General features: G+C 62.9%; 2 protein-coding genes across 6 annotated transcripts in view; both read right to left on the bottom strand.

Annotated features, from left to right (window-relative positions):
- Positions 1-223: 223 nt before the first annotated feature.
- Positions 224-3,413, bottom strand: MEX3B (mex-3 RNA binding family member B). Its single transcript, XM_060179508.1, has 2 exons — positions 2,263-3,413; positions 224-1,917 (listed from the first exon to the last, which is right to left on the bottom strand). The coding sequence occupies exons 1-2, from the start codon at positions 3,362-3,364 to the stop codon at positions 494-496; spliced, it is 2,526 nt and encodes an 841-aa protein (XP_060035491.1). The 5' UTR covers positions 3,365-3,413; the 3' UTR covers positions 224-493.
- Positions 3,414-10,548: 7,135 nt separating this feature from the next.
- Positions 10,549-23,624, bottom strand: part of EFL1 (elongation factor like GTPase 1) — a 49,856-nt gene continuing 36,780 nt past the window's right edge. For 4 of the 5 annotated variants that reach the window (XM_060179518.1, XM_007522513.3, XM_060179516.1 and 1 more), the window contains exons 15-20: positions 22,161-22,299; positions 18,255-18,386; positions 17,209-17,356; positions 15,119-16,047; positions 12,306-12,490; positions 10,549-10,753 (exon numbers count right to left, since the gene is read on the bottom strand). In XM_060179518.1, coding sequence (XP_060035501.1) covers positions 10,565-10,753; positions 12,306-12,490; positions 15,119-16,047; positions 17,209-17,356; positions 18,255-18,386; positions 22,161-22,299 — 1,722 coding nt within the window. In that variant the 3' untranslated portion in view covers positions 10,549-10,564. Of the gene's footprint in view, positions 10,754-12,305; positions 12,491-12,747; positions 13,139-15,118; positions 16,048-17,208; positions 17,357-18,254; positions 18,387-22,160; positions 22,300-23,624 lie in introns of those variants that run through there. The other variant, XM_060179519.1, reaches the window with a different exon arrangement.

Genomic DNA, 23,624 nt, shown 5'->3' with positions numbered 1-23,624 from the left:
GGGCTCCCTGGGCCTGAGCTGGACTCTGGGCTCCCTGGGCCTGGGCTGGACTCAGGGCACCCTGGGTCTGGGATGGGCTCTGGGCTCCCTGGGCCTCGGCTAGACTCCGGGCTCCTAGTCTGGGCTGGACTCTGGGCTCCCTGGGCCTGGGCTGGACTCTGGGCTCCCTGGGCCTGGGCTGGACTCTGGGCTCCTAGTCTGGACTGGACTCCCGGCTCTGGGCCTGGGCTGGACTCTGGGCTCCCTGGGCCTTGGCTAGACTCTGGGCTCCTAGTCTGGACTGGACTCCCAGCTCTTGGCCTGGGCTGGACTCCCAGCTCCTAGCCTGGCCTGGCCCCTTGTCCTGGACTGGACTCTGGGCTCCCTGGGCCTGGACTGGACTGGACCCCCGGCTCCCGCCCCGGCTCAGAGCCCCCCCGGGCCTGAGCTGGGCTCTTGGTCTGGCCTGGATCCCCTGCGCCCGGGCTGCCCTCTGTGTCCAGCAGCGCTCCGCTCAGGAGAAGATGCGAATGGCCTGTGTGACGGCCGCGTGGCACACGGGGCACTCGGGGGGGCTCTTTTCGCAGATGCGGTTGGCACACTCCATGCAGAAGAGGTTGTGGCCGCAGGGTACCAGCGCTGCGATCACCTGGCTCTCGAAGCACACGGAGCAGTCGCGGCTGCCCTTGCGCCGCGGGCCAGAGGACGACGAGGAGGACGACGACGACGACGAGGATGAGCTGGACGCCGAGCTGGACGCGGAGCAGCTGGACGCCGACGTGTCGGAGGGCGGCAGGCCGGGCAGCGGCGCGCCCAGCCCATTGGCAAAGGCGGCAAAGGGCAGGCCGCCGCCCGGGTCACTGCGCACCCGGCGCGCCAAGGGATGGTCTGCAGGCCCGGAGCCCGGCCCCGGGGAGCCCTGCGGCGGCGGCGGCGGCGGCGACAGGCGCGGGGTGGCGGGGTGCGCGCGGCGGGGCAGCAGCAGCCCCAGGGGCGCGGGCGCGGGCGTGGGCGCGGCGGGGGCGGGGGCGGGCGCGCGCTCCAGGGGCGCCCAGAGCAGCGGCGGCGCGGGCGGGGGCGCGGGCGCGGGATCGAAGGCGGGCTCTGGTGCGGCGGCGGCGGCTGCGGCTGCGGCTGCGGCGTCCGGGGCCCCAGCGGGCCCGGGGGCGGGCGCGGTGTAGACGAAGCCGTTGGAGCCGCCGCCGTTGTGCGCAAAGCCAAGCGCGGGGCTTGGCGGGCTGTAGTCGGCTAGGCGCGGGGTGGCCGCCGCGCTGCCCGAGCCGCCCCCGAAGTACGAGTCCGTGGAGGCGCTGCCCAGCGAGCTGGAGCTGTCGTGGCGGAAGCTGGCAAAGGGCTTGCGTGCGGACGCGGACGCGGGCGCGGGCGCGGGCGGCAGGGCGGGCGCCTTGGCCCAGGGCGCGGCCCCGTGGCCGCCGTGGCCCTCGAAGCCCACGTCCGTGCCGTTGGCGTGGAAGTCGTTGTGGTCGCACAGCTCCACCACGCCGCCCGTGCGCAGCGCGATGTGCGCCTCGATCTCCTCGCGCGCGCGGTCCACGTTCTCCGGCATGCCCGTCACCTCGAACACCGGCTCCTTGTCGCGGCTGGGTGTCACGATGTAGGTGTGCGTCTGCTGCTGGATGCGCTTGATGGTGGCGCCCTTGGGCCCCACCACCAGCCCCACCACGCGGTAGGGGACGCGCACCTGGATGGTGGTCTGGCCCGGCAGGTGCGGGGGCCCGGGCGCCGCGCCGCTCAGCGCCGCGCTCTTGTTGCGGGAGGCGCGGATCATGGAGAAGTGCTCAGCCGCCGAGATGATCTCCCTCCGAGCCAAGGCCACATCCTCCTTCCTGCCAGTCACAACAAAGACAGGCTCCTCCCCGCGCACCGGGGTCTTGATGTAAGTGTTGGTCTTGGCCCGCAGCGCTTTGATTTTACAACCTGGGCCGGGGGTGCGGGGAGAGACGGACACGCCCATCAGCCCGGGGCCGCGGGGGGCGGGGCGGGGCGGGGGAGGCGGCCCGGGAGCCCGGGGAGCTCCGGGCCGGGCAGCGGGACGCCCTGGGCCGGCCCTCCCCCCGGGACTGCGGACGCCCGTCCCGCCCGGGTCCCGCATCGCTGCCGGGGCCGCGGGGGCGGAGGGGGTGCCGGCGCGGGACGGGGCGGGGCGCAGTCCGGAGACCCATTGTTCCCGCTCGGGGCTCCCGTCCACCCCGCGGAGAGCCCCGCCGCCCTCCCGCACTTTCTTTGTCTGCGCGCCGGCCCCGCGCCGCCGCCCGCACCCACCTTGGCGCCCCACGATCTCCGCGACGTGTTCGGAGCTGGGCACCGGCACGCACTCGGTCATGTTCACGCTCTTCCTGCGCGGCTCGCCGTCGTACGGGGAGGCGCCGTCGTCGCCGTCCAGCCCCAGCAGAGACAGCTGGTCCAGCGCGAGCTGCAGGGCGCGCTGGTCGTCCAGGCTGTCGGCCGCGCCCCCGCCGCCGCGCTCCAGCTCGGCGAACAGCGAGCTGGGCATGGCTGCCCCGGCCCGGCCACAAAGGCGGGAGCGTAGCGGGGCGGGAGCTGCGGCGCCGGGCGGTGCGAGCCCCGGGCCGGCCACGGCCACCCACCCCGCGAGCGCGCGGCTCGGCTCGGCTCGGCTCCGGCTGCCGCTCCGCTCCGGCTCCGCTCGGAGCCGCCCGCCGCCCGCGCCCCTCCCGCCGCCGCCGCCGCCGGGCCGGGGACGAGGCGCAACGTCACCGGCGGGAGCTGCCACTACAATGCCGCCGCCGCTGGGGGGGGCGGGCCGGGCCGGGCCGGCGAGCGCAGCGCCCCCGCCCGCCGCCCCGCCCCGCGCTGACGCCCCTCTTTGTTGTCGGGTGCGGGGCGCCGGCTCGGGACACTCGGTCCACCCGGCGGCGGGGCCCGCGCTCGGGCAGGAAGCGCGGCGGCTGCGGGGCGCGGGGCGCGCGGGGCGCGGGGGCGCCAGCCGGGGCGGCCGACCTGCGCGTCCACACAAAGGCGGCCGAGGCCCCGCGCGCCCGGCAGCCCCGACACCCGAACGCCGGCCCGGCGCCCCGGGGTGCGGGTGCGGGGCGCGGGGTCCGGACCCGCCCCGCGCGCACGAGCCCGACCGCGGGGACGAGCCCGGCCGCGGGCATGCGCAGTACGCCCCGCGCGCCCCGCCCGGAGGTGTGCGCTCCCCGCCTTTGTGCGCGGCGGACCGGCGGGCGGGCCGGACCCGGGTCCGGGGAGACCGTGGGGCGCGGGCGCTGGCGGGCGGGGCGCCGGGGAGAGGCGGCTTGGAGGGGCGCTGGCGGCCCCCTGCTCTTTGTTGGCGCGCCCTGCCGGCCGCTGCCAGCGCCCCCGCGGTCCCGCCCTGTCCCCGCGGGGACAATGAGGCCATGTGGCGGCCAGCGCCCTCGCGCCCACCCCACAGCGCGGCCCTGGGATCCCCCTCCCCGCAGCGACCCTCCCCCGGCGCGCCCCGGGGACGCCCTCCCCGCAGCGACCCTCCCCCAGCGCGCCCCGGGGACCCCTCCCCGCAGCGACCCTCCCCCAGCGCGCCCCTGGGAGCCCCTCACCCCAGCGACTCTCCCTCCAGCGCGCCCTGGGGACCCCCTCCCCGCAGCGACCCTCCCTCCAGCGCGCCCCGGGGACCCCCTCCCCGCAGCGACCCTCCCCCAGCGCGCCCCGGGGACCCCTCCCCGCAGCGACCCTCCCTCCAGCGCGACCCTGGGGACCCCCTGCCCGCAGCGACCCTCCCCCAGCACGTCCCGGGGACCCCCTCCCCGCAGCGACCCTCCCCCAGCACGTCCCGGGGACCCCTCCCCACAGCGACCCTCCCTCCAGCGCGACCCTGGGATCCCCCTCCCCGCAGCGACCCTCCCCCAGCACGCCCTGGGGACCCCCTCCCAGCAGCGACCCTCCCCCCAGCGCACCCCTGGGAGCCCCTCACCCCAGTGCTGCCTGGAGACCCCCACCCAATAGCGACCCTCCCCCAACCCGCTCCTAGAACCCCCTCACCCCAGCGACCCTCCCCACAGCGCACCCGGGGACCCCCCTCCCCGCAGCGACCCTCCCCCAGCACGCCCCGGGACCCCCTCCCTACTGCAGTGGTCCAGGCGCCTGTGTATGTGTGGGGGGAGCTGCCCCAGGAGCACAGGGTGACAGCAGGCCGCTCCCCTGCACACCTGGCGCTGTCTGGATGGTGGTGCTTCCAGCTTGGACCCAGGGTCCTGGGGACCTGCCTCCCCTGGAGGCCTGGGCGTCTCTCTGGGGCCCAGTTGGTCACCAGGGGCCAGTGTCCTGCTGGGTTCTGGCAGAGGGGGAGGAGGGGAGCACAAAGCCTCAGCACCCCGTAATAGCCGGTTGCTGGCTGCCTGCTTCTGGGGGCCCCATCCGGTCCCCTTGGCTTGTCCCCCATGACCCTTGATGGTTGGGAGGGAAGTGCAGCCAGCCCTCGGGGGCCCTGCTGAGACCTCCAGACACAGGTAAAGGGGCTCCTCCATGCCCTGCCCAGTGATGGACGGGGGTGGGTGCTGTGGGGCCCCAGCGTGGCCCAGACAGGGAGGGCGGGCTGGCGTCATCTCACCCTCAGGCGGCTGCAGGGACAGGGTGGCTGGGTCCAGCACTGCACCTCCAGACACTCAAGTCCTGGGTTCAGTCCCCACATCCCATGTGCCAGGGTGGGGGCTTGACCTTCTCTCCCCTTATTAATAAATACTAAAAAGACTGGGCTGGGGGCCCAGCGGTTGGTCATGGAGATGGGCACGCGTCTTGGTGCCAGGGACCTGGGTCCGCCCCCGGTCCCCACCTGCAGGGGAAGCTTCACGAACCGTCAAGCAGGGCCACTGGTGTCCATTCTCCCTCCATGCACGGGGTGAGGGTGAATAGACAGGAAGCTCGCTGACGCCCAGGAAAAGCTCATTTCCTAGTCCTGTGACGTCACGGAGCCAGGACACCCTCACAGGAGTTTCAGTGAGTCGAGTTTTCTCCCCCCACCCCCTACCTCAGGCTCTGGGAGGAACTGTGGCGCATGACAGGCCTGGTGCCAGGTGCTGCTCTGGGTCAGTGTCTTGCCTATAAAGAGGCTGGTTTCTGAGAGCTGCGGGCATCCCCCAGTGCCCAGTGCTGGGTGAGCGGTTGGAGAAGGTGTGCTGCAGATAGGCCCTGGAATACTACTGAGCCGTGAAAAAGCATGCCATAGCGTGGGTGGGTGGAGGTGTGCTGCAGGCAGATCGGCCCTGGAATACTACTGAGCCTTGAAAAAGCATGCCATAACGTGGGTGGGTGGAGAAGGTGTGAGCTGAGGAGGACCAGCCGGTCGGGCAGAGGAAACACTAAGGCATTTCATTCACAGGTAGAATCAATCAACACTGCTGAAAAGTGGAGCAGAACAAGGGGGGGGGGCAGCAGGTGAGCAGCTCGGGCCAGGGTCCCCAGACGGTGGGGGGCTGGCTGGGAGGAGACTCGCTGAGGCGTCTGACACGTCTCCTTCAGGACCTGCATCTTGGGGGAGCGGCACCAGAGACCCAGGGAGTGCTTTTTTCCTTTTTAATTCTATTTGTTTATTTAATGAGGGAGAAAGAGACACAAGCATCGCTCAGCAAGGTTGATGGCAGTGCTGGGGGCTGAACCTGGGCCCTCAGAGCCTTAGGCACAGAAGTCTTTTGCAGAACTGTCTTCCCGTCACCCCACATAATACTATGAACCAGTGGAAAACTCGCTCCCAGCGGCCACAACTTCCAGGGCCGCAGCAGCAGGTGGCCTGAGGGCTGAGCTCATGGAGGTGCCCATGCATGGCCCTGGCAGGCGGGGCTGCCCCGAGTCACCACGTGAACAGCTCCCGGCCGTGGGCCCCAGCACCGTGGCAGCGCTGTGCAGGGTGGGGCGGTGCCGACTTCCCCATCCTAGAGAGAGGAATGGTGGAATCATGCCGGCATGAATATAAACAGACACATAAATGAGGGGGTGGAGCCAGGTGTTAGATAGCGCACGATACCATGCACAAGGGCCTGGGTTCAAGCCCCTGGTCTCCACCTGCAGAGGGGATGCTTCATGAGCAGCGAAGCAGGTCTGCGGGTGTCTCTCTCCCTCTCCTGTTTCCCTCTGTGCTATCAAATGAAAATAGAAAAAATGGCCACCAGGAGTGGTGGATTTGTAGTGCTGGTGCTGAGCCTCAGCGGTAACCCTAGGGGCAGTTAAAATAAACAAATAAACAAACAGACATGGGAAACAGAGTTGCCTAGAACAGTCTGCTTGTGAAACTGAGCTCCAGCGAAGAAGCAGGAGCGGCTCAGCCTCTGGCACCCAGCCTGGGCCCCGAGGGACGGCCTGTGGGAGGCTCCCGGCTGGACTGTCCTCAGGAAGCTCTATTCACGGGGGCCGGGCGGGGGGCCCAGTAGCATGTGGCAGTGGCGAGGGCGGCAGGGGTGGTGGAGTGGCGCTTTGGTGCCCCTCCTCCTCTCCCCTCTAAGATGGGGGCGGTGTGACTGCATGTGCGAGGCCCCGGCACTGGCCGTCAGAGAAAAAGTAAGCCCGGCAGCTAGAGCAGCACAAGGCCAGCGCTAGGGTGAACCAGGAAGCCGATGGGGCAGCTGAGGGGCGCACTGAACTGAGCGTTCAACTCGAGCACGGACGCTCTGGTTCTTTCTCTCAGTACACGATAAAGATGCCTGGGGGCCAGGAGACGGCTCCCCTGGTAGAGAGCATATGACCCCATGTGACCTGGGTTCCAGGCCCTGGCCACCATGCGGACACACGGGGAGAGCTTAGCGGTGGAGCAGTGCCGTGGTCTCTCTCCTACCCGAACTAGAAAAGAGACCAAAAACATACTAGGAGTGATGGAATGTCAGAGACTTGGGAAATGAAAGCAAGTCAATAAACAGCAGTAATGAGCAGGGTCTGCCGGGACAGCCATCCGGGCCTTTCCCACGCACATGGCCAGGGCCGGGCCTGCCCCCAATGCACTGGAGGGAGCTGCGTGCTGTGGTGCCTGCTTCCCCCCCCCTTCCTTTCTGGCAAGAAAGCTAGCCCGGAACAGCGAAGTCCCCGCGATGACAAAAAAGTAATGGTCTAGAATGTTCAGTCTTTGGCTAATGTTTTTTTCTTCAATAAATTTGTTTATATTTATTTATTTTCCCTTTTGTTGCCCTTGTTTTTTTATTGTTGTTGTTATTGATGTCATCATTGTTAGGACAGAGAGAAATGGAGAGAGGAGGGGAAGACAGAGAGGGGGAGAGAAAGACAGACACCTGCAGACCTGCTTCACCGCCTGTGAAGCGACTCCCCTGCAGGTGGGGAGCCGGGGGCTCGAACCGGGATCCTTCCGCCGGTCCTTGCACTTCGTGCCATGTGCGCTTAACCCGTTGTGCTACCACCTGACTCCCTGGCTAATGGTTTGAAGGAGCCAGTGCACCTTATGGCTTGCAAAATCTAGTTCCGTTCTTTGTCTCATTGTTTATATTTCCTTTCTTTATTCATTTATTGGATAGAGACAGAGAGAAACGGAGATGGCAGAGGGAGACAGCCACCTGCAGCCTTGAACCCAGGTCCTTGTGCACTGTAACATGCTCTGCACAAGGTGCACCACCACCCGGCCCTCTTTGTTGTGCTTCTTCACTGACTGCACGGTGCCAGGACCTGATGGTCTGCCTCTGCTGGGGTAGAGATACGGGAGGGACCTGGCTTTCAGACCCCCCCCCCCCCCAGAGCCTGCACTTTCCTGACACGGGCCCTGGGGTGTCTGAGCAGTCCTGCCCTCTTACTGGCACGAGAGAGAAGCCTGCAGAGTATGTGGCCATCTGATAACATCACTTGTAAAGTAAGAACAGCCCAACACATCCATCCAAAAAGATCTGTGTACACATATGTTCTTGGCAGCACAATTTGTAACAGCCAAAACCTGGAAACAACCCAGGTGTCCAACAACAGATGAGTGGCTGAGCAAGTTGTGGTCTATATACACAATGGAATACTACTCAGCTGTAAAAAATGGTGACTTCACCGTTTTCAGCCGATCTTGGATGGACCTTGAAAAATTCATGTTAAGTGAAAAAGTCAGAAACAGAAGGATGAATATGGGATGATCTCACTCTCAGGCAGAAGTTGAAAAACAAGATCAGAAGAGAAAACTCAAGTAGAACTTGAACTGGAATTGGCATACAGGTTAGAATACAGGTCCAAGAAGGATGACAGAGGACCTAGTGGGGGTTGTATTGTTATAGGGGAAACTGGCGAATGTTATGCATGTACAAACTATTGTACTTACTGTTGAATGTAAAACATTACTTCCCCAATAAAGCAATAATAAAGTCAGAACGGGGTAGGTTGGGGCTAGGCGGTGGCACACCTGGTTCAGCAGATCCATGAGCACGTGCAGGGCCCGAGTTTGTGCCCGGTCCCTGTCTGCAGGAGGAAAGCATGAGTGGTGAAGCCGGGCTCTGTCTCTTTCTAATTTCTGTCCTAGCAAGTAAAAGCGGGAAAAAAAGGCTGCCGGAGCAGGGGATTTGCAGTGCTATCACTGATCCCCAGTGATATAACCTTGGTGGCAAAACAAAAAACAAACAGGGTGGCTGGGTGGTGTTGCCGTGTGCAGGGAGCTGGGTCCAAGCCGCCAGTCCCCACCTGCAGGGGGAAGCTTCATGAACGGTGGAGCAGGGCTGCAGGTGTCTCTCATTCTCTCTCTCTTTCACGACCCACTAAAAACTAAAACACAAACAACATGCAAGCACCAATCCCCAGCAACAACTGTGATGGCAAAAATGAACTAAGGAAACGAAGAAATTCCAAGACCTACAGTGATCGGGACATCAGGTGCGGGGTGGTGTGGGAGCCCGAGTGCCCACCAGCTCGCTCTGGAGCCCAGGGCTGAGCGGGCAGAGATCGGGGCTGTGCTGCCCCTACACCCGGCGGCCAGGTTCCCAGAGTGGCCAGTCGACTCTGTGTCCCTGCCAGACGGGAAGGTTCAGTGTAGGCAGGTGACCCCCATCCCCCAGCTCCCGGCCAGTGGGCACGGAGGGCTGTGTGCGGCTGGCCCGTCCCCCTTGGTCCTCCCCTGGCTCCTGGTGGCCATCTCCGTGGCCCCTCCCCATGGAACTCTGCTCCCTGCCACCAAGGCTGAGGGGCTCCGAACCCCAGGGTCCCATGCCTGGCTCCAGGCAAGGAGCAGTGGAGCCCCAGATCCCTGACTGTCCCGGCACCGTGGACCAGCCTGCAGTCACACAGAAGCCACTGTGCGCACCTCAGGGGGAGGGGCCTGTGCCGAGCCCTAACACCACTGTTCCCTGTCACAGCTGCAGGGCAGCCCGGAGCCGGGGAAGCTGGGCTCTATGAAGAGGTCCTGGCCTTAGGCTGCCGGAGAAACCTCCAGAGGCTCAGGTTTACCCACCCCAGCACCCACTGGCCGGCACACATTTTCTGAAACAGAAGTGGCATGTGGCTACCTTGGCCCTGCACCTCTGGTCCCATTTGCTAAGAAGGGGGTGGGGGTGGGTAGATCTACTTTCTCACGAGCCCCCTCAGTCAGCAACTTCAGAAAACCAGGCACATGGGGCTGGGACAATTGCACACCTTGCTGTGTCTGAATCCCAGTGTCACGTGGAGACACAGGCCTGACCGTGCAGGAACCCTGGCACCACATGGGAACACCATCAACAGCACTGGGGGAGCTCCATGGATAGTGGAGCTGTGCTCAGGCGCCTATCCCCTTCTCTCTTTCCCAATTAAATTAGAAAGGAGAGGGCTGGGGAGATAGCACCATGGTTCTGCAGAGACTCTCCTGCCTGAGGCTTGGAGCTTCCAGGTTCAATATCCAGCTCCACCATCAGCCAGAGCTGAGCAGGACTCTGGGAAAACAAACAACAACAACAAAAACCCAAAAAACAAAATTGAGGGGACTGGGCAGCGGTGCACCTAGTTAAGTATACATAGTAGTAAGCACAAGGACCTGGATTTGAGCCCCTGTTCCCGGCTTTCAGGGGAGATGCTCTATGAGTGGCGAAGTAGGGCTGCAGGTGTCTCTCTCCCACTCTCCCTCCCCTTCCCCTTCCCCTCCCCCTCTCCATTTCTCTACTGTCCAATAAAATGGAAGGAAATAAAAAAGGAAGAAATGGCTGCTAGGAACAGTGGATTTGTGGTGCTGGTACTGAACCCCGGCGACAGTGATGATGATGATGATGATGCAAAGACAAGTCGAGCCTGGGGAGGCAGCTCGGTGATGGCGCCCATGCGAGGCCCTAAGTCCATTTCCTGGTGCTCCTTCAAAAACAAGCACAGGGCGCACGGGGGAGCCAGGAGCCGGCTCAGCAGAGCACAGGCCTGAGTACACGGCATCCTGGGTTCAAGCCCCGGTGTGGCATAAGAATGCTTCCGGCAGCCTGTGGATGGTGGGGCTATGCCACAGCCTCTCCTGGGCAGACTTCAGCCGGGGCCCCACCCCGCACCCCGCACCCCGGGGACGGCGCCAGGCCACCTGCTCACAGCCTCGGGGTTCCCTCGACCATCTTTATTGAGGCCCGGGCAGGTGTGTGTGGGGGGCCAGGCCACCTGCTCACAGCCTCGGGGTTGCCTCGACCTTTACTGAGGCCCGGGCAGGTGTGGGAGGCTACTTGTTCCTGCCCAGCGTGCGCTGCTTCTCGGCGTGCTCCACCAGCTTCTCCTCCACTGCCAGCCCCTTGCGCCTGCGCACAGCGTTCATGTACTTGCGGGCCTGGTTCTCGGAGTCGGCCTTCTCCCCGAAGTGCAGGTATTCCTCCTCTGTGGTTGGCACCCAGAAGGGGTCGCTGGGGATGACCTGGGGGAGGACAGGCGCCGGGTCAGGGGGACACGAAGCAGCACAGTAACAACTGGGGATTTGGTGGGGAGCACGGGGAGCTCTGCCGCCCAGTGGTGTGACCCCAGGAGTGTCTGGAGGGTTGTGCTGGGAGGGGAGAGAGAGCCCGTCACATCCCAGCTTTTGTGCCGGCGCACATGGCCTGCTTGGTGAAAACTGGCCGATTCCCACTGGCCGCCCTGAACCTCTCTTCTCTGATGACGGGCTAATAAGCTGAGGGCACGGCCCCGTTCTCTGCCCCCAGATTGGGGGTGGGTCTGGGGGGGGGAGACTATCTCTGCAGGAGAGCTAGAGGTGCATGCGTGTGACTGCGGCCTCATGGCCCCTGAGTAAGTGCAGGGCCAGCAGCCAGCTGGAGACATGGTCCTGCGTGTGCTCTGCTGGGTGAGCCAGCTCCAGGCCCTTGGTCTCTGCTCTTCTGTGAAACAGGCCCATGGAGCCAAAGCAAAAGCTGCAAGTCTGGTTGAGTCTAGCTGAGAGGGAGTCACCCTGCGGCCCCTGGGCCTTAGTAACACAGCTGGGGACATTGTGTTCAGCCCTGAGAAGCAGCAGGACCCCTTCAGCCACAGACAAAGACAAACAAGCAAGAAGCCTTTCGGACAGTGGCTCGCAAACATGGTGCCTGAGCACCGCAGAGCCGGCTAGCTCTGGGCACATGGCCGTCCGCAGCAGCGGACTCGGGGGCTCCAACCAGCAGTGCCGCCCGCATCTACACACGGGTCAGACGTCGCGACCCCTGTCCTGTCCGAAGCCAGCTCTGATGACATTCCCTTTTGCCCATTCCTTTGACGAGTCAGCTTCTCTCTGTTTATGGGGCTCTGGGGATTGAAGTGAGGGTCCCATCTGCCTGGCACACTGAGCAGCCTCTCTCTTCTCAGTCTTAAAAGAAATTAAAAAAAAAAAATCTTTATTTATTGGATAGAGACAGCCAGAAATCGATAGGGAAGGGGGAGACAGAAAGGGAGAGAGACAGAGAGACACCTGTAGCACCGCTTTACCACTGAGAGACAGAGAGACACCTGTAGCACCGCTTTACCACTGAGAGACTGAGAGACACCTGTAGCACCGCTTTACCACTGAGAGACAGAGAGACACCTGTAGCACTGCTTCACCACTTGTAAAGCTTTTCCCCTGAAAGTGGGGACTGGAGGTTTGAACCCAGGTCCTTGTGCATTGCAATGTGTGTGCTGAACCAGGAGTGCCACCATTCAGCCCCCCGAGTGGCCTCTCAAGCCCATATCTTCGGTGCCATATCCTGAGAGAGACAGAGATGCAGAGAGAGGAGAGACAGCACGGCACTGCTTCACCATCCACAGAGCTCGCCTGGGGGCTTGGGGCTGAGCCTGAAGCGTGCGCTCTACCTACCACCTCCTGGCCACCTGAAATACCCCCTCAGGGGTAAAAAGGTCAGGTGAGAGGCCGGGGGACAGGAGTGGCGGTCGCTCAGGCTCCAGGGGGCGTGTGTGTATGTGCACACGTATGTGTGTGCGTGTGTGTGGCACGGCACCCTCACCTCCCAGTGGCTGAACACCAGCTGTGGGCTGGCCAGGCCGCTAGTACGCTTGCGGATCTCATCTGCGAAGCCGAAGCTCTCGGCCACGGGCAGCACGGCCTTGATGGTGAACACGTCGGTGCCCTCCCTCATCTCCTCCTGCAGCACTCGGCCTTCCCTCCTGGACAGCACGGCGTACACCCGCCCTGCAAGGCAAGGCCACTCGGTCAGCACCCCACACGCCCGCCTGCCCCCGCACGCTGGGTCCCCAGGGAATGTCCTTCAGGGTCACTGAGAAACAATCCTGTGATGACCCAGGACAGCTGGAGAGGAAGGGGAGCCGGAGGTGAGACCACAGAAGCTGCAGACTCAGGCAGGGACTCTGCACAGCAGGAGGCAGTTCTAGCGCCCCGCCTCTGGGTGGGACCCTCAGAGCTGGGTGTGACTGGGGCTTCGCAAACAGGGAAACCCCTCTTTTCCTTATTAAAAACATTTAAGAGTCACTTCTGTCAACAGCCATCAGGGTTATCATAGGGGCTCGGTTTACTCTCCGTGGATCTCGGGGTTCACTGGACCACGGTCCCTATGGTCTGGCCCATTAGCGCATCTGCGGAGTGGCTTGGGAGAAAAGTGGGAGAGGGAACTAGGTGCACTGAGGGCCGAGCCTCCCCCTGTCCCAGGACGTCCGTGCGTGCGGAGAGCTGACAGGGAGGGCAGCCAGGAGGCGGGGGCGGGAGGCTTCCTGCAGTGAGGAGCACAGCTCGCAGCAGGGACATGTGGTACGTGTGGAGCAGGGCAGTGTCCTGCCCAGGCTGGGAAGTTGGCCTCTGTCTTCCCAGAGCTGGCCGGAGCTCCTGCAGGCAGGTGGGGTGGACGTCAGCCAGGGTCGCCTGCCTTCCCTCCCCTGCCGCACTGCACACGGGGAGGGTTCTGGCTGCACCACGGGGTTGACGTGGGGTCCCCCCCAGCTCCTCGAGGGCTGCTGACGTGCCTGCCACCAGGCACAGGTGACGCACCCGGCCGGGGGTGGGGGTGCGGGCGCCCTCCCGTCCACGCCGCGGCCCAGCTAGCTGTCTTGTCTTTTAGAAATCTAGACGCAAAGTATTTTGCTCTCAACTCCTGACTTTGAAAACACGACAGCCCAGGTCAGACGACAGTTCTCTCTAGCTCAGTATGCTTATGTGGGCCCCGTCTTCTCCCTTCCTTTCTCATTTCCTTCCTGACAGAGACAGCGGCAGAGATAGACAGCGAGAGAGACCACAGCACGGGGAACCTCCGTCAGTGCAGGGGCCAGGCAAAGCAGCGCACTGTTCAGGTGAGCTACTCTGCTGGCCTCGCCTGGAATTTAGTGTTTCTGCTTCAGGTGGAGAGAGGGCTTCCTGAGCCACCACGTGCTGACTCAAGGGGCTGGAGACAGAGGGCCTGGCTGACTCCCTGGCCCCAAGCAGCCCACCTGTCCTAGGGAGCCAAGAACTCAGGGTGCCCAAGTTTTCATGCCCTTGGAGAGCTCCACAGACGGCCCTGCTGGGTGGAATCCACATCAGGAAGCAGCACCCACAAGGTTCCTCCCAGACACCAAGGGTCCCCACCCTAGAAGAGAACGACCGAGAAGGGTAGTCGGCCGGCGGCGAGTGAGCCTGGGTCCCAGCCTTCCTGAAGAGAGAGCTCACAGACCCCCGGGGAGGGTCCCAGCCTTCCTGAAGAGAGAGCTCACAGACCCCCGGGGAGGGTCCCAGCCTTCCTGAAGAGAGAGCTCACAGACCCCCGGGGAGGGTCCCACAATCCGCCTGAAGAGAGAGCTCACAGAACCCCGGGGAGGGTCCCACAATCCGCCTGAAGAGAGAGCTCACAGAACCCCGGGGAGGGTCCCACAATCCACCTCACCCTCACTGGTGAGGACATGAGATAAGACAGATGAGACAGACAGACTGACAGACAGACGCCGGCCAGCTCTGCAGGTGGCAGGTGTGGGTGGTGTGACTTGCCCAGCGGCTCCCCTCAGAGACTCGGTGTGAATCAGAGAAGCCCTCTGCACCAGGGAGTGGATGGGGCATCCTGTGTGGTGAGGGGCTCTCCAGCCCGTGACTGTTCAGAGGGAGAGGGAGCAAGACACACACAGAGGGGAGGGACCCCACAGCACTGCTCTGTCACCACGAGCTTCCCTGTGGAGCCGGGCTACAGACTCGGGCCTCCCGCACCTTAATAAGGGTGAGCTCTCCCAGCTGTGCTCCACCCCCGCCCCACAACACGGACTCTGAGACCTCCACCTTGGAAGCCAGACACGGTGCAGCTGCCCACCCACCCCCGCCCCCCAACAGGGACTCTGAGACCTCCACCTTGGAAGCCAGACACGGTACAGCTGCCCACCCACCCCCGCCCCCTAACACAGACTGTGAGAGACCTCCACCTTGGAGACCAGGCACGGGTGCAGCTGCCCACCCACCCCCGCCCCCTAACACGGACTCTGAGAGACCTCCACCTTGGGAGCCAGACACGGGTGCAGCTGCCCACCTACCCCCAGCCCCCCTAACACGGACTCTGAGAGACCTCCACCTTGGAAACCAGACACGGGTGCAGCTGCCCACCCACCCCCGCCCCCTAACACGGACTCTGAGAGACCTCCACCTTGGGAGCTAGACACGGGTGCAGCTGCCCACCTACCCCCAGCCCCCCTAACACGGACTCTGAGAGACCTCCACCTTGGGAGCCAGACACGGGTGCAGCTGCCCACCTACCCCCAGCCCCCCTAACACGGACTCTGAGAGACCTCCACCTTGGAAGCCAGACACGGTGTAGCTGCCCACCCCCAGCCCAGGCCTGCCCGTCCCACTCACCCAGCACGTCGCTGGTGGCCATGATATCGCAGGTGTACATGGCGGCCATCAGACGCTGCGGCTTCACCTGCAGGGCGTAGCGGCAGGCCTCCTTCATGGTGGCGATCAGCTGGCCAGACAAGGGCCCGTAGCAGTCGGCGGGGGCGGCATCTCCTCGCAGGAACGACTGTTTCTCACAGGGCCCGGCGCCGCTGGCCTCGGGGTCTGGGTCCCCCTCGCCAGCCCCGGCCTGGCCTTCCCTCTCTCGCTCTCCAGCTGGGGCCTCGGGGGCCGCCAGGTCCCACTTCTCCAGCACGAAGCAGACGCCCATGAGCGGCTCTTCGCACATGGGGCCGGCCAGCGTGGCCAGCTGGAAGCCGCTCACCAGACTGTTGCCCAGGTCCCGGAAGCGGCCGGCATCTCGGGCCGCCTCCGGCCACACGGAGCCCTGGAAAGCGTGGCTTCTGCTGACCAGGATGTTGGGGCCGCACTTGCGGGGCCCGAAGGAGCAGATGTGGTCCACGGTGTCCCGCCACCTGTGCCCGGTCAGGTGTCGCTCCAGCTGGCCCCTGAACTCCCGGATCTGCTCCTGGACCTTCTGGGGGAGCTCGCCAGTGACCCGGCCCTCACACAGTGAGGACGTCCAGGTCTCCATGCGGCGGATCAGGTCGCCGTGAGCCTCCAGAAGCCGAGTGACCTCCTCGGGCAGGGGCAGGGCCCGCACGCCCAGTGTGGCCAGCCTGTTGGGTGTGCTCACGGTGACCAGCCCGTCAGCATCTACCTGCACGCCCTCGGGCAGCCGGCTCTGGTCCTCCCTGGTCTGGTGGATGACGGCGACTTTCTGCTGCCGGCCGATCTCCTCGTTGACCATGTCCACTCTGGGGGGCTTCGTGATGGTCTCTCGGAAGGGGATGATGGGCTCGGACACGCTGATCTGAATCTTGGCAAACCTGGGCGGAGGCAGGAGAGAGAACCCAAGGTCAGAGTCCAGTGGGACCAGGTGCCTGTGCAGGAATGCACGCCTTCTCTGGCTGTGAGGGAGCATCACCCAGGCTACAGGGATCCCACCGGGCACCCGCCTGCTTTCGGGTAGGGAACAGAGCTGTGAGAGAAAGAGCCTCCAGAAGTCCTCTGTCGCCCAGGGCTGGGGGCCCTCTCTTCACTCAGCGGCCAATGGCGTGAGGACATTGAGGGCAAGGGACATGTTTTAGTGTGGTTTCCTCAGTCTAACACCTGCCAATCTGACCGTCTGGTGGTGAGAGGGACTCTGTGACAGGGACTCCCATGGGTGTAGGCTGCAGGGCCTCTGACCAGTCCCAACAACGATGGACTGTGAGCAGACACAGGGACTGCTGGAGCGGTGCTCTGCAGGAGGGCTGTGGAGAGGAGGGGCCTTCTCAGGCTGCCCTGTGGGCCTAGAGCACTGTGCACCCCCTCATCTCAGACCACCCCTCCACGGGCACGGGCACTGCTGGGGCTGACAGCTGGGCAGCTGTTCAGAAAGACCCCCCCAGTGTTGGTGGTATGGTGGTGGGCATAGCGGCCTTCCAGAAAGACTCTGGTGTACCGTCGAGCTACCTATCAGTTGCTCTTCTTCCCTGGGGGCCTCTGGGCTCGGGGCTCTGGGACTGGCCGCTCCTCCTGCCCCATGAGCCCCGGCCACTGGGGACATGGTGGCGCTGGCCCAACCCAGGTTTCTACTGTCCACTGGAGGGATCTGGACACACAGAGTATGTGTAAGCATGCACACAGGCAAATAAGCACAGCTTTGCTGCCATCGAGACTTCAGTTTCTGGGCTGACTTTTCCAGAAAGACACAAGAGACAGACAGAGACAGCAACAGAATGAGAGGATGAGAGAGAGCCCAGGATACAGCTCAGGGCTCTAGCCTGGGGTCTTGCATGCACGTCCAGTGACTCCTGAGCCATCTGCCTATCAGCTTAGCTGGGGTGTTATTCTGTCTTGACAAACAGGACAGAAGGAGGACCATGGCGACTGAGAAACTTCTCCAGAGTCACCCACACAGCCCGGCAGTGGGGAAGCTGGGGCTCAAGTCACACTCGACAGAAAACATGAAGGGAGTCTCCCTCCCAAGCTCAGTGCCCGCCCACCTCTCTCTCAGGTCGTCCAGGCAGCGCTGCAGGTGGACCTCCCCGGCAGTGACCAGCACGTGCTCGCCCGTCTCCTGGATCAGCACCTGCACGCAGGGGTCAGCCTGGTTCAGCAGCTTCATGCCTCTGACAAGCTGGGGCATCTCGCCTGGGTTCATGACAGGGAGGACAGAGCGGTCAGCGCAACACAGTCAGGCCAGGGCCCCACACGGACAGACCCACAGCCCGAGGCCAGGCCAGGGCCCCACACGGACAGACACACAGCCCAAGGCCAGGCCACAGCCCCACATGGACAGACGGGCCACACATGGACTGACCCACAGCCAAGGCCAGGCCAAGGCCCCACACAGACAGACCCACAGCCCAAGACCAGGCCAGGGCCCCACATGGACAGACCCACAGCCCAAGGCCAGGCCAAGGCCCCACATGGACAGACAGGAGCCACACATGAACAGACCCACAGCCAAGGCCAGGCCACGCTCCTACATGGACTGACCTACAGCCAAGGCCAGGCCAGGGCCCCACACGGACAGACCCACAGCTGAAGGCCGGGCCATAGCCCCACATGGACAGACAGGGGCCACACATGGACAGACCCACAGCCAAGGCTAGCATCCCCTGAATGGCCCGGGGACTGCAGAATCTGCCCTGCACACATGGAGGCCCTCCCAGGAGACTCTCCGGGCCCCCAGTGCTCCTACAGCGAGCCACAGGGCACACAGGCTATGCTAGGAACAGCCACCTCTAGCACTGTGGGCACACCCACCATGTGTGCAGACCATGTCTGACCCCACCTTGGCACAGGAACACCAAGTCCTGAGGGTCCCAGGGCCAAGGGAGAGGGGCAGGAAGTGCTCGGTGCACAGGGCATCTAAGGGCCATGCTGAAGCGGGGCCCAGCTGCTGTGGCCCCTCCACCATGGGGCCAGAGAGCCTCCCCGGAGCAGGGGCACCTGTTCCCTCTGACCCTCAGACACGTGGCACCCCCACCTCCCAGCGGGGGTGCCCGGGTCGGGCGGCAGGGAGGCTCCGAGAGCTCCCACTTACTCGGGTGCGTGGGCTCCACAGCCACCCTCACGATGGGCGTGGCCTCGAAGCTGAGGGGCACGAAGGGTGGGCAGCTGGGTGAGCTGCACAGGGTGGCCGACTTCAGCACCAGGTCCTGCAGGCCCCCGATCCCTGCAGGGGAGAGAGCAGGCGAGGCTGAAGGAGGGGACAGGAGCAGGGCAGCAGAGAAGCAGTGAGAAGCAGGGTGCAGGGGAGCAGGCCCGCATCCTGGAGGGGTGGCTCTGTGGCGGAGCACGGCCCCTGCAGCTGGCCTCCATGTGCGAGACCCCCTCCTCCCCGTGCCCGATGCAGGGTCCACACGTGCCTCGACCACAGAAGGGACCCTGTAGACACAGACGCTGTGAGCGAACGTCTGCTTAGCTCCAGGTGCAGGGCAGGTGTGGGGGCTCCGCTCGCAGTGCCAACAGGGAGCCCAACAGCACCTCGCACCCTGTTTTCCTGGGGTTTCCCTGGGGCTTTGTGCCTGCACGGCTCCCCCATTGCTGGCAGACTGCTGTTGTCACTATTATTTTCTACAGGTAGAGGGGTGCAGGAACAGACAGCACAGCACTGCTCCACGTGTAAACTCCAGATCTTCCACCAAAAGCAAGGCTCTGCTTTGACACAATCGGCCGTGGGGAGAGCGGGGCCGGGCGTGATCGGGGCAGATGGTGAAGTAGTGCGCGCAGCTCGGGGCAGGTCCCAGGCCACACACCCCAGAGCTGAGGCCACCAGACCGTGGTCCCGTCCATCCACTCAGCTCTTCCCTCTGGCTCCTCCCCGCCATAGGAGTGGGACAGAGAAGACAAACGGGAGGCAGCGAGGCAGCGGGGACCCGGCCTGGGCCGTCACCGCAGCACCACAGGCAGATGTGAGGGATCCATTGGGTCCTACACTCAGCGGCACGCGTGCCAGCTGCCAGCACAGCCGACGGCCATGAGAGCATCACGGCGCTGCCTGGGACATGACCCCAGATGGCACTGCGCCTGGGAACCTGGAGGCTCGTGGCTCTGAAGCTAAAGGACGGTTATGGGGTGGGAGTGCTGACTGCACAGGGACCTCTGCTCCTGGGCCAGCACTTTCTCCCCCTTATTCTAGAAAAGCAAGGGGGCGAGGAGAGACCCCCACATTGTGCCAAGTGCAGGGAGACTGCAGGACGGCACCCACCACGCCAACAAGACGGTCACATGGCTCCCCTCCTGGCTAAAACCAAAAAGAAAAAGAAGTCATTTAAAAAGTAGAAACATGGGAGTCGGGCTGTAGCGCAGCGGGTTAAGCGCAGGTGGCGCAAAGCACAAGGACCGGCATAAGGATCCCGGTTCGAACCCCGGCTCCCCACCTACAGGAGAGTCGCTTCACAAGCGGTGAAGCAGGTCTGCAGGTGTCTATCTTTCTCTCCTCCTCTCTGTCTTCCCCTCCTCTCTCCATTTCTCTCTGTCCTATCCAACAACGACAACAACAATAATAACTACAATAAAACAACAAGGGCAACAAAAGGGAATAAATAAATAAAAATAAATATTAAAAAAAAAAAGAAACATAAAAAAAGAGAAATGATAAACCAAACCAAACCAAACCAGAGGACACAAACTACCATGAGTCACCTTCAAATACACTAAATCTAAACAGATGAATTAGATCTGCTAGTAAGTCTTCAAAGACTTGATGCCTCAGCCAACCATGTGACACACACACACACACGCCCTCCCTCCATTCATCTCACACCAACTTCCTGTCAACACAGCAACCAGACCTGACAGAACTAAATCACTGGTTCAGAAAAACAGCTCATTAATATTTATCACGTCCCTCATGCGGGGAGCAGGGTATCATGTTTCCTCTCAGAACGTGCCCCTGACATCCTACGGACCTCAGCACACGGGAGTGACCTGGGCTGTACAGGAAGGCAGAGGCCCGAGTGCAACCCAGCTCCCTCACGACTGCTCACATGCTCCTGGCAGCCCGCAGCGTTTGTTTCCAGAGACCTGCCTGGCAGAGGCCCCACAAAGGGCCATTGTGTGTGAGGCGGAGGGCTCTCGGGCCTGAGCTGGGCCGACACTCCCGACACCAGCTTGGAATTAAATGATTCCAGACGACAACTATTTCCAGACCACAAGGTCTATTTCACACACATCCATCTGTCTCCAAGGAAGCCAGAGAGATCAGGTGTGCAGCATGTATTCTCCTTGGCCGGTGGAGGGGAGGTGGGGGGCTACAGAAGGCCGGCCGTGACCCCTCATACAGCCCACGATAGACAATATCACTGTTTTAATGGCAGAGTAGTATTTCCTGAAGCATATGCCTCATAACTGCTGAAGGGCAAACTGGCTGGACCTGGAGGTGATTATATGTACACAGAGAGCTCAGGAAGGAGGCGAGAGAGCTACCAGATTATTCTGCTTATGTGTAGAACATACAGAACTGAAGCACATAAACATGCAAAAAAATGAAAAAAGAAGAAAGAAAAAGTGGCAAACTCTTAAGACTCTGAGAATTACAGTGGGTATTTTTTTGGGGGGGAGTGTGTGGACCTACAAGCCTGCAATCCTACAGTCCTGTGACCCGCTATTAAGTCACTGATTAGAAACGTCTAGAAGACAAGCTCGCCACAGGCATCCTGCCCCTTGCCAACACACACTGCCTCGTCTGCACGGAGCAGCGCTCGGGGCCTGGCCATTCCGCAGGTTCTTCTGCAAGTCTAGGTGTGACAGATCACAGACAGGACTGGGGCCTCCCTCTGTGCGAGGTGACCAGGTGGCACTTCCAGACCCACCCAGACCCCATGCTCTGCTGTGAGCCGAGAGCTCTGTGGGTCAGTCTGCCCAGGAGGAACATAGTACCCAGACAGGCAGCATGGCCCAGGCTCCCCACGGGCCTCCCCGACTGCAGCTGGTCTCGGTTCTCACCCCACAGGTGTGCCAGCAAGGCCAAGGACTTTGAGGTGAGGCCCTACGGGCTGACAGAGCTATCCTGGCTCCTGGTGACTGTACCCCCTTGGCCCGGCCCCTGAGGAGGCCCAGTTGCCTCTGGACAAGGCCCCAGCCTGCTCCTTCCATCAGCCATGAGGGCGAGGAGAAGCCATCTTCTGAAGACCGACTCCAGCACACTGGCTCCCATTACCCGCAACAGGGAGGGCACAGGAGCCCAAGTGGGGCCTGTCTGCTCTGCCCACGTGTGGCGTGCGTGGTCCCCTCAAGGGACCCATGCCTTTCCCAGAGGGCCAGAGAGAGAGGAGCAGAGAGCATGCGGAGGGCCTGGCAGCCTGTCACCTCCACGGCCAGAAAAGCAAACGACGGTGTGTGGACGCAGAAATGCAGAGGAGAGGGCCGCCCTCCAGGGAGCAAGCCACAGTGCCAGCGGCCCCCTCTCACTGCTCAGGACAGGACAGGGCAGGGTGCCAGGCCCCCAGCAAGGGCGGGTCCTGGTGGTAGCCGCAGGGGAGTTCTGCGGGGGGCAGCATGAGGCAGGGGTGGACCTTCAGGGAGGGACAATGTGCAGACACGGCCTGGCACCGATTGTGTGAGCAGCCGTCCAGGGACGGGCAGCGGTGCCAGGAGAGGCCTAAGCACAACTTCACATCAGAAATGTCTCCCACGCTGAGTGTGCAGACCCGGAAGTGGCTCTGTCCTCTGGAGATGGACGGATGGAGGAGCAGGAAGCTCCTTTATTCAGCAGGGGGCGGACAGCAGAGCCCCGGGGCTGCCCCTGGTGCTGCGGGGCTCAAACCAGCTGTGTGTGGCAAGTCAGGAGCCCAGCCCAGGAGCTATCTCTCGCCATTCCAGGCCCTGCAGCGTCCAGGCCCTGAGACGGCCCACATCTCACAGTGAGTGACGCTGTGCGGCTAACGGAATGGGTAGAAAAGACGGTGGAGCTCAGCGAGGGGTGTGGATGAGAGGTGGGGCCTACCGAGCACGTTCCCGGGTGGCACCTCCTCCAGCTCCTCCAACTCCCGGCCCATCAGCAGGTATAGGCGCTCCAGGGTGCCGCAGGCCAGGTGGGGCACCGGGGGCAACTCGTTCAGCGCCGCTGAGAAGCCATGTGGCACCTGCAGAGGGAGGGCAAGAGCCAGGAGTCGGGAGGCACCCCAGAGACAGACACAGCACCGTCTGCTAGGGAGCACCATGCATTTGCTCGCTAATTCACTCATTCATTCATTCATTCATTCATTCATTCATTCATTCATTCAAGGCTTCCTGCTGCAGGCAGACTGTTTCTCTTTTTTTTCCAGAGGGAGACAGAGGAGAGGGTAGAGAGACAGAGAGAAGACGAGATGCCACAGCACCTCTCTACTGCTCAAAGCTCCCCCCAGGCAGGCACTCCCGTGTGGCAGGTGGCTGGAAGCTGTGTCCTCACACGTGGTCAGGTGTACGCTCTACCGGGTGAGCAGTCCCCCAGTCTGCCAGGTGACTCGTTACTGAGACGGGGCGCGGCATCTTTCACTATGTGCGCGGAGACGGGAGGGTTAAAGAGGGAGGTGGAGGGGCTGGGGTGTGGCTAACTGGGTGGAGCACAGGCCTTACATGAGTGCTGGAGGCCCCGGGTTCGAGCACTGAGGGTGGCATGAGGGGAGTGTCTGGGTGATGGAGAGGTGCCGGGGTGTCTCTCCCTGTGGGGCGACTGACTCTGCAGCAGCACAGAGAAGCTCAGGGCTGGGGGAGCTACTGTGTGGAGGTCAGGGAGCCAAGGTCCTCATGGTGGTTCTGTAGAGACTCTCCTGCCTGGGGCTCTAAGGTCCCAGGTTCAATCCCCAGCACCACCAGAGAGGCCAGAGCTGAGCTAAGAAAGACCCAAAGTCTTGTTAACCATCGGCTGTCTTCTCTGCATGGGCTGACTCTGGGAGGCTCCTCAGGGCAGCTTGGGGGATGGGGTGGACAGAGACTGATGAGGAGCAAACGCTTCCACACAGAACAGGAGGCTGACTACACACTGTGGGCTGCTGATGTCAAGGGCTCAGGCCTCTTCCCAGGAGGACGCACAGGTGGTGCACATCAGAAGGTATGGAGGGAAGTGCAGGCTGAGGACACAGCAAACGCCTTGTCGCACCCAGCGGAGGGCCGACCCTGAAAGTCTGCACTGGTCTCGGGAGGGAGGAGGGGAGGAGTCCTGCAGGGGCTGTGGGGAGAGCTCAGCCGGAGGCTCCCGCTGACGTGTGCACAGCCCAGGCTCCACCCCTGGACCCAGCAGGGGAGACGAGGACACGGGGCGGGCTGCTGGGCTGTCCTTTCTGAGTGGTGATGGCCCAGATGACGAAGATAACAGATTAAAAAAAAATCAGGGGAGTCGGCGGTAGCGCAGCGGGTTGAGCACACGTAGCCCAAAGAGCAAGGACCGGATTAAGCATGCTGGTTCCAGCCCCTGGCTCCCCACCTG

Source organism: Erinaceus europaeus, chromosome 20 (assembly GCF_950295315.1).
Source record: "Erinaceus europaeus chromosome 20, mEriEur2.1, whole genome shotgun sequence".
In the NCBI taxonomy this organism is placed as follows: Eukaryota; Metazoa; Chordata; class Mammalia; order Eulipotyphla; family Erinaceidae; genus Erinaceus; species Erinaceus europaeus.
Note: the sequence above shows the minus strand (reverse complement) of the source record. Positions and strands in the feature narration are given on the sequence as shown.

What these genes read in the sequence shown, in the direction of transcription:
- MEX3B (XM_060179508.1), bottom strand. Translation starts at nt 3,364, where the DNA reads ATGGCCTCATTGTCCCCGCGGGGACAGGGCGGGACCGCGGGGGCGCTG. An exon ending in GGAGATCGTGGGGCGCCAAG is followed by an intron (nt 1,918 to 2,262) that starts GTGGGTGCGGGC and finishes CCCCCGGCCCAG; the next exon opens with GTTGTAAAATCAAAGCGCTG.